Genomic DNA, 10,474 nt, shown 5'->3' on the forward strand with positions numbered 1-10,474 from the left:
ATGCCCATAAATACAAGCCAAAAAGATAATGAGAATAAATAACAATTCTTTAGATATAAGAGGGCGAGAAGTTGGCCTATCATTTTTAATCTTCGTTTTAGAGAGGGAGATGAAATATCATATCTCATGAAAACTTTTTTTTTTTCTCTAAATTTTAAGAAATAAGATATTGATGCTCTAAATAACTATTCTTTTTAGAATGATGACTTACACACTAACTACTCAATATTTTTGAATTACAAGTTATCATTAATAAGACTTGAACTCCCATCAATTGAATAGACAATTTTATCAAACACCTTTATACCGCTAAGAGGGGACCGACACTCCCCCTTAAACCAACACCACTACGCAATCAAAATGCCTCACCCACTTCGACGTTTGCAAGCTTATTTAGATTTAAAATTAAATAATTAAATACACAAAAAATAAATCAGATTAATAAAAATACTTTATCTTAATGGTTAAATAACAATACAATAACAAACTTAAATTTAGTTCAAAAGTAAAAATAAACTACTCTAGGATATTTAAGTCTGGTACGTGTTTTTCCAGTAGTAGTCTAGTGTGCCACGAGATGTTGGAGTAGTCAAAAGTATTTTTCTTCGATCGATAACTCCGAAATGATATCATCGGCAACTACTCCATTTCTCTAAGGTTCCATGACGTACTCTAGTGATAGTGCATTTATGTCATTTCTTAATGTCATGGTGTGCATGAAAATAGACGCATACACCACATTCCTTATCTTGCTTTGCTTCCTTGCCCATGTCGGTCGATTAAATATACCCTATCTACCTTTTAAAAAGTTGAAACCTCGCTCGATATCTTTTTGTACCGCCTCTAAAACTTTTTTGTGTCTTCTTCAACTGGGCGTGCAAAATGATTTCACAAAAACAGACCAAGATGGGTACATCCCATCAACTAGAAAATACTCACAACCACATATGTTCCCATTAACCTGAAATGGACACCCCCATTGTGGTTCCATGCATTTCATCATTTAATATCGGGGATTTTATGGAGAACGTTGATATCGTTGTTCGAACCAGTAGGACCAAAGTACGCATGCCAAAACCGTAAATATATGCCTCCACCTCTTTGAGTGATATCATTGGGTACCTGTGATTGCCTCTCATATACTAGCCTCACAATTGTGTTGCATGTGACCTCCAAACGATATGCATATAATCGATGCTACTGAGCATCCCTGGAAGGCCCCATCTAGCTTCATGTACATTGTATAAAAGTGCAATGTCGTGGGTAGTTGGCCTACATAAGTACTGTATAACTTAATAACAAATAATAAAATTATTTTGGGCACTCATGTGAGGTATTGCTAAATATTCATCTTATCCTTCTAGAGGATTACTACTTATGAGTTAAGGACCCGCCGGCATGCATTTATGTAACTTCATAAAACTATTTTTAGACCTCCCGTCCCTTCTTGAAAACATTCAAATCAATATCCCTAACAGTTTGTAAAAATAATCCTTTCGACATACGAAGTCTCCCTCTACACGTCTACGCATCTTACTTATGGGTTTCAACAAAGTAACTTTTCATTAGAACTTGGTGCTCCAAGTCACGATCATGTGGCACAAATAGAATTGGATAAGTTGAGAGGGGATCCAAAACAATTCAAATCGGGTCGACACATTTAAAATTTTAAAAATATAAGGTTGAATTATTTGGTTGTATAGAAAATGAATGTAGAGTAGTCTAATTTGGTTGTGTATAAAATGAATGAAGATTGGTTAATTTATATATAGCAACCATTTTTTTAAATGGTCAAATGACCGTTGACGGTTATCACATGTCCCACCATGAGCGGGTTCCAAAATCTTGAATTGCCATAAGCTGGTTTCAAAATCTTGAATTGTTATGCAAAACCGTCCCGCCCTCCCCTCCTAAGCTAAGGACATTTAGTAAAATAAAACCAATTCACTTACATAGTTAAATATTTCTCTCAAAAATATTATAACTAATAGAACTGTAGAAGTTATTTATCGTTACATGACAACTTGATATCCAACCTTTGAGTTGATGATAAATCAAGTTAAACGTACACCCAACCTTTGAGTTGATGATAAGCACATTATTCAAAACTCAAAAGCCAAGTTAAGCATATCATAAACCACTACTGTTTATCCAAATATAAAAGCGAAAAAGGTTAAACAATAAAATTATTCCAACTTTAGCATGTTTACTATTAAAATAATAACACTCCTCAACTGAAAACAGAAACTTATTTGGCCTATTTTGGCGTGTTGGCAAATACTAGTATTATTATCTCATTATCTACGCTAGAGGTAATGTACATACTTGACCAACAACATATCCTTCTTTCATTGCCATCTTCCATTTAATATTAATTTCATTTCATTTTAAATATTAAAAGAAATCGTATAATATCTGGCTACCTATTTATATACTCTCTCCAAGCACCCCTCTTAAAAACATACAAAACTTTCATTTCATTTCATTTCATTTTGAGGGCACAAAAACAAAAACAAAAACAAAAACTCTCTCTCTACTTATTAATAATATTATTCTGGTCGCTAATTCGTGACGCCACCGGCAGTTGAAATGGTATTAGTCGGAAGAAAGAGTTGCGGTGACGATGGAATGCAACAACTGCAACTGGGTAAATACGAGATCGGAAGAACCCTCGGTGAGGGCAATTTCGGCAAAGTTAAGTACGCTAAGGACGTACAGACCGGACACCCCTTCGCCGTCAAGATTCTTGAGAAAACCCGGATCAAGAATCTTAATTTCTCCGATCAGGTATCGTTTTCGTCCATTTTTTCATCTGGGTATTGATTATTTATTCGATTCGTTGGATTAGGGATTAGGGTTTTTGATAAAGTTTGTATCTTTAATTGTTTGATTGAAATTTGATTCAGTTTTGGGTTTGTTGTTATAGATAAAGAGGGAAATTGCGACACTAAAGATCCTTAAACATCCAAACGTTGTTCGATTGCACGAGGTATGTTTTAAACATATGATTGATTGATTGATTGTTTAATTGTTTAATACTGAGTCAAAGTAAATGAAACTTGAATTGGTGGTGAATGGATGAAGATAGGAAGGTAGCAATTTGGGGATGGTGGGTCAGAAATTAAAGAAAGTTAATTTGGATGTTTTGTTTCGTGTAATCATCTGCTTGGAATAAACTAATATAATATATTATAATAATATAATATTAAATTAAATAAATAAATAAACACCCTTTTTGAACTTTTTATTCCAATAATTGAGTACTTAAGAAACAACGTAGATGTTAAAGCAAAGTCTTATCCATGTTGACACTTATAATACATATCAAGTTGGATTTTCTTTTTTAATTTTTATTTATTATTATTTGATTTTAAGATTATATGAACTTCTGGTTCAGGTTTTAGCAAGCAAAACCAAGATTTACATGATCCTTGAATATGTAAACGGAGGTGAATTATTCGAAACAATTGTAAGCAAGACAATATCTTTTTTAATAATATCTTATTGTACTGAATTAAGTCTTGATGGTGTTGAATTTGTTTCCGATAGGCATCAAAAGGTAAACTATCTGAATCGGATGGCCGAAAGTTGTTCCAACAACTAATTGATGGGGTCACTTACTGTCATGACAAAGGCGTTTATCATCGGGACCTTAAGGTCATTAATACTCTCTCTTTTCTTTCATAACATCAAGATCCTACAATGGTCATATAAACATGTGGAGTTGTTGACCCATTCATTTATTAACGGCTGCGATAATTGATAAGTCATATCCGTGACAGGTTGGCTTTGTAAAATAGAAAATATGGACTAATATCATATAATCACATGTTAACACGCCAATTATTTATGACATAAAATATTCAGCCATAAAAATTTTGCGGGCCTACCCGTATTGCCACCTGTCATGGTCATGGGGTGCACATCTTTTGGACTGACATAGTACTGGTTTAAACTGCAGTTAGAAAATGTTCTTGTAGATGCTAAAGGAAACATCAAGATTTCAGATTTTGGACTTAGTGCACTACCACAACATTTAAGGGTATGCTAGTTAAATATATGATGTACACGTTTAAGGGTGTGTATATTTCTTATAAAATAAAGCGGATTTAACAAATGGGTTTTTGATTATTAGGATGACGGGCTACTGCATACAACGTGTGGGAGTCCAAACTATGTTGCTCCTGAGATTCTTCAAAACCGAGGTTATGATGGCGCCACGTCAGATACTTGGTCATGTGGTGTCATCTTGTATGTTATTCTTACAGGATATCTACCATTTGATGACAGAAATCTTGCGGTTCTTTATCAAAAGGTGTGTGTGCGAAAAAAGTAAAAAGCTTTACTTGAATTTGATGTTGTGGGATATCTTTTTGACATAATTTTGTTTCGGGTATTTGTAGATTTTTAAAGGGAATGTACAGATGCCCAAATGGTTACCTTCAGGAGCAAAGAATTTGATAAAGAGGATTCTTGATCCTAACCCTAAAACAAGGATTACAATGGCGGATATCAAAGAAGACGAATGGTTCAAACGAGATTATGTTCCTGCAATTGTTGATGATGAAGAGGAAGACGTAGTTGTTGATGATGAAGTTCTATCATTACACGAGGCCGTAAGAATTCAAAATTATTTCATTGTTTATTCCAAATCTTGAAAGTTTAGATTTCTGAATCTTTGTTTTGTTTGTTGCAGCCGACAGATTCCGAAAAAGATCCAGAATCACCGACTCATATTAATGCCTTTGAGCTCATCGGGATGTCATCAAGCTTGGATCTCTCTGGGTTCTTTGAGAAAGAGGTGAAAGAATTGTTTTGAATTTTGTTTGACCAAGTTTGACTTGATATCGAACAAAACTGACTCGTGGTTTATTTTTAGGATGTATCTGAGAGAAAGGTGAGATTTACATCCACATATTCTCCAAGAAAATTGCTCCAAAAAATCGAGGATACGGTATCACAAATGGGATTTGGAGTTCAAAAGAAAAACGGAAAGGTCAGTGATGATATTTTGTTCTAACATGCAAAAAGACAAACATTTATAAACCAACTTATTAGGTCATAAAGATCCATCAAAGTTCCAAACTTTATGGATTTTTCTGCTTATAAAAGATTGGTAACCTAAAATAAAGAAGTTAGACCAAAGTATATATATACCTTTTTATGCAATTGCGCCAAACATAAACAAGAAACAAGATTCAGTTATTTCAAGTTTGCTGAAATATGGTTTCTTGTGTATAGTTGAGGGTGGTTCGAGATCACAAAGGACAGAGGAAGTCTTGTAATTTGTCCGTTACATCAGAAGTAAACACTCAAAACTCACAAATCCCTCACTGAAAAATCGGCTTAAATCCCTTATTAATATTTATTTCTTGTTTCTTATTGCAGGTTTTTGAAATCAACCCGTCACTGTATGTAGTCGAATTAAGAAAAAATAGCGGCGAATGTAGTGAATATAGACAGGTACTCTCTTGTTCCCTGCCCATATTGAAATGATCTTTTGACCCATGTATTAACCTGTCTAATTGATCATGTTTACAGCTATGTGATAAGGTGTTGAAGGACTTAGGGGTGTCGCGAAGTCAAGAGCATTTGGCAGCGAAGTTGTTAGAAGCTTCGTAGGGGTTTCGTATGAATATATGTACGTGTATAGGAGATATCAGTCTTCAATCTGTATTGTATTGAAGGAAGGCGAAGATTAGTATTTTATTTGGTTCTTTATATGATTTTCGATTCGATGCAAGTGTAAGTAGAGAAACCTGCAGGGAATCTGTAACGGGTGTATACATAGTGGGAGATTTGTGGGTTTATGGTATAGGAAGGTTTAAGCGCATAGGGATTGTAATGAAGATTATGAAATTTGTTGTGTATATTGTTGATGCATAATTCAATTGTCTATTTGGTTCCCAAAAATGATAAATTATATAAATCGTAATAACCAAGTGAGATTTATGCTTACTCTATCTGGCAAGATTCTGAAAATAATGTTTCTTCTATGAGATCCTCAATGAGAGAATATAATCAATTGAAATGATTAAGCAAATAAATGCATCTAGATCTAGATGCTAATGGGCCTTCACCAATGATTTGTGTGAGTTTATTCAGCGAACCGTCATGTGCGCTTGTTTATCCGCATATAATATTGTGTCGGTGGCGGAGAGAAAGCATGACCTTAATGAAAGGCTAGAGGAGTCGCAAGCAGCCTTAGAGCGCAGGGGATTACGTATGAGTAGTTCTAAAGCTAGGTACTTTTACTGTAACTTTGGTGATGCTAGCAACGAGGACACCCAAGTAACTATTGAAAACAAGTTATCTTGTTGTACATAGTGACGTGACGGGGCATTAATAATATGGTGTAGCTCACTGCATTCAGGGTTGTTGGGGCAACTACAAAGCAGTCATAAGTTTTGTGTGAGAAGAGATTTCCAACAAGATTAAATACAAAACTCTCTACGGTTGCGATTCGGTTGATTATGTTAAACGAAACCAATTGCTTGGCTTTTCTAAGAAGACACAAGATTAAATACAAAATTCTCTACTATTGTAAAGTTTATCTACCTTTTGTTATCACTAACTTACTACAATATTATTAGTACATTTTTGTTTACGTTTCTCCTAAATCTCATCATTATTGTCGATCCCACCAATAGCAAAGCTATATTAGGATCTGAGGAGGGTAAGATGTAGACAACCTTACCATTGGCCGGTAAGACACTCGACTCGATAGTAGTTTTGCATCAAGCCTTGAACATAAGGCACATAACACTCAACCATTGGCCGATTAGTGCATGCACCCTTGTCTTTCAGCTATCAATGCCTACATGATGCCTGATTAACCTTCCGAGGGCCGACACATATATACATTATATGCGCACACCGCAAACATGACGTGCTATTTGTACGTATTTTCGTGCTTAAAAAGCAGGGTTTTATGCACAGGTGTCTTGTTTGGAGCAGTCTTCATATATCATGTTTATGAGATAACTGTTAAATGCATTTAGCATGGTCATCATGTTATCAACCTCATCAATACATAGCAACCGCTAGCTTGCTCAAGAATATCTTCATCTGTGGGAACTGATCCATCAATAATAATCTAAACAGTTTTGTGATCAGTTGTAACTTAATTAACCGACCAGTGACAAGTTCTTCATCAGTTGCAACCTACTGGGGTAGTGGCAAGTTAATTCCCATCAGTGTATTAATGGTAACTCGATTAGTTACAACTGATATTAATAGTGGCAAGTTTCTAGGGCTGCTCCCCCTTTGTGCTAACATTAGCATTAAAATTTAAAACCAATAGTAATCGCATAAGTAAATCCTAACATGAGATATTTGTTGGAAAATATGGAGGGTATTATTTATATAGTTAAATGTTACGGATCAAATTTGTTATTATTTTAACATATACAGAAAGACAAATTCGTACTTGTTGAGAAGAAGTGAGCAAAGTCTCAAATAATGCAGAGACTATGCATGTTATTCACTTTTATTTTTTATTTATTTTTAGTTAAAAGTATAAGATATATCAAAAGGCGAAGGGACCATAACTATAATGTACTAAAAATGGTAAAATATTTAGAAAAGTTACACGTCTATTAAATGTCTTTTAAAAGGACTAAGTATTATAAATTTTGAAAATGCATATTGAAGAGGTAGGTCCCAGCAGAGCCCAGTTGGACCCACAGGACTCACTTTGAAGAGAGACGTCTGCGCAGAAACCAACTGGATCCGCAGGACCCACCACGCTCAGAGACGTGACGTCTTTACGCGCAGTACGCAAGCTGTTCCCGCAGGAAATGCCTCCCAATGGTGTAGTACTCCGCCTGTTCCCGCAGCTGCGGATACAAGCCATCAGGGAAGGCCACCCGCGCAGCAAGGCTACACGCACAAGGCACTTAGCTCTCAATAATTCAGTAGTCACCTGAAGGAATGAGCAAAGCCGGGAACAATCCCGCACAAAGGCGGGAGGGGGAATACTCCCGCCCAAATGAGCCAGTCCGTACGATACTGGAAGATCTTTTGTACTGTACCTGACGAGGTATGGACAAAAGATCTGACCAGAGATACGACAGCCCATTGACAACAGTATGACGAGCAGCATGCTCTTGTACTGTATGTCACTATTAGCCGCTACCTACTCACCAACTCCTGTCATACCACGTGCATAGCCTGCAGTTGGTGGAAAAGGAATAGTACACAGCAGGCCTGGTCACTATCAGCCACTGCCTACCCACCAACTACCAGCATGGCACGTGCGTAGGCCACAGTTGATAGAACAGGAATACTATTCAACCGGCTATACCCTCTTGGAAACCTACCTTCGGCTATAAATACCCCAAATGGTATGATCTTATCATCTTATCTTGTATCTTACATCTTATACCTGATATCTGCTCTAGCAATCTCTTAATATACATTTATATTCAAGAGCAATCTAGTCTGATTCTCACGCCGGAGGGTGGTCACAAGGAGGTACCCCCCCCCCTTCTCAGTGACGAGCTCACGGTGTCTGTTTTGCAGGTTATCAGAAGAACCATCTTTGCCGGATCTAACCCCTCGTGGGAAACATCTATTTAACCCCCAGATTATCCGTAATCTGCCCGGGGTAACATAGTGTTTCTTCATTGGCGCCATCCGTGCATAAAAGCTAGAACTTCATTTCTTTTCAGTTTTTTCAAACTTCTAGAAAGATGGTTAAAGAAACTCCGGTAACCACCACCCCAGCTACTGAGGGGAATACCGGCGACTACACAGTTTTTACGAACACTACCCCGGTTACCCAAGCCGGGGCAAGTGCAGTAAATTTTACGAACACTACCCCAGTTACCCAAGCTGGGGCAAGTGCAGTAAATAATCGCTCACTGAGATTCACCGATACCCAGTTAGAAAGACAATGAACGAGGCTCCCCCGCCAAACACTCGATGAAGTTAAAGCGTGGGCGGAAGCACGTCAAAAAGAATTCCAAGCCGAGTTGGATGAACGCTTACGTTCACTCCAACAGCCTGAGGAATTCGGAGAGTACTGGGACAATGATTCGGAGGAATCCGATAGTGACGCAAACCCTCGTCATAGGGCGAAAGGGAAGCGTAAGGAAACGGACTCCCAACCGAGAAGGCGTTTTGGAGAAACCTTCAAACCAAAAAACGCAGGTGGAAACCCACGTGACTTCTCCAAAACATTTACACCAACTGCTGCAAAGGCGGGAACGTCCAAATTTGCAAGGGACATTGCGGAAGCAATCGTCCCGAAAAGTGCCAAACAGATGTCCAACATCGGCACTTACGATGGTATATCTGATCCAGACGATCATTTGAACAGGTTCATAGCGGGGGCAACCGTCAGTAGTTGGACGGAACCTACGTGGTGTTACATGTTCCAAATGACGCTTGTTGGGGCAGCTAGAGCGTGGTTCGATCGTCTACCGGTCCACCACATCTACGATTGGGAAGACTTCCAGCAAAAATTTAGCCAACACTTCAGCCAACAAAGAAAGTATACCGAAGAGCAATGGACAATCCTCAAATGTATTCGAGAGGAAGATGAATCTTTGCCAGACTTCATCACTCGCTTCAACTCAAAGAAGCTAAGTCTGGGTAATATTAGCGAAGATCTTGTTCGCGCTGCTTTCATCCAGGGCGCAAACGACCCAGAGCTCATCCGCACCTTAACGGGTAAAGATGGCATGCCATCCACATGGGATGCCATCATGACAGCAGCTAAACGCTTTGCGGAAACGGAGAAGCAACTGAGTAGAGATCTCCCCCAGAGCACAAACCTCTACGCCCAGAAAACAAGAGAAGACAGCGTCCTTACCGCCCGACTAAACAAAAAGCGGAAGCTAGGCATTTGGCAGTCAAGGGTAAACTTTGACACCTCATCCGGCTTGCAACATCGGTTAGGCGGAAGGGATAACGTACGGTCGAACCAAAACTCCAGATGGACGCCACTCACCAAAAGCGTCAATGAGATATTCGCCACTGAGGAGCTCCCATGGCCAAAGGCTCCAATAATCCGACATCGTCACAATGCTGATCGGAGCAAATACTGTGACTTTCACAGGACAAAAGGCCACAACACTGAAGAATGCACAGACGTAAAGGACATCGTCGAAGCATTTGACAGAGATGGGACGCTCGCACACCTCGTGGCGTAACGAACGCTGAGCAGGCTGATGCGTGTAGAACCCCAGCTGGGGAAAACACGAATAAAATTGCAGCTTCAATGCCGGAGACTACATACTGCGTAAACAACGAGATCCCGAACCAGGTCATATCGGCTCGATGGCACTCCCATCCCAACAACATGGAAGGGAGCTCAATTACACAGTTTGCATGTAGATCAATTCCAAATTTGTAAAGAAAAGGCCCAGAGCCACTTCTAATGGAAATGATTCTCCTTAGAACATCGACGCTGATGATTTTACATTTATACTTATGAACTTTCCACACGAATATGCCGGTTTTCACCGCA

The 10,474-nt window shown here is 38.4% G+C and overlaps 1 protein-coding gene across 1 annotated transcript; it reads left to right on the forward strand.

The window, feature by feature from the left end:
* Nucleotides 1–2,589: 2,589 nt before the first annotated feature.
* On the forward strand, nucleotides 2,590–5,844 carry LOC143616659 (CBL-interacting serine/threonine-protein kinase 1-like). The gene is made up of 12 exons (XM_077089427.1): nucleotides 2,590–2,787; nucleotides 2,927–2,989; nucleotides 3,398–3,469; nucleotides 3,550–3,657; nucleotides 3,962–4,042; nucleotides 4,136–4,315; nucleotides 4,404–4,616; nucleotides 4,697–4,801; nucleotides 4,880–4,996; nucleotides 5,242–5,304; nucleotides 5,389–5,463; nucleotides 5,542–5,844. The coding sequence occupies exons 1-12, from the start codon at nucleotides 2,590–2,592 to the stop codon at nucleotides 5,620–5,622; spliced, it is 1,356 nt and encodes a 451-aa protein (XP_076945542.1). The 3' UTR covers nucleotides 5,623–5,844.
* The last annotated feature ends 4,630 nt before the right edge of the window (nucleotides 5,845–10,474 follow it).

This window comes from Bidens hawaiensis, unplaced genomic scaffold, assembly GCF_021521415.1.
Source record: "Bidens hawaiensis isolate Kalapana, Puna unplaced genomic scaffold, B.hawaiensis_p1.1 tig00048512_1, whole genome shotgun sequence".
Classification (NCBI taxonomy): Eukaryota; Viridiplantae; Streptophyta; class Magnoliopsida; order Asterales; family Asteraceae; genus Bidens; species Bidens hawaiensis.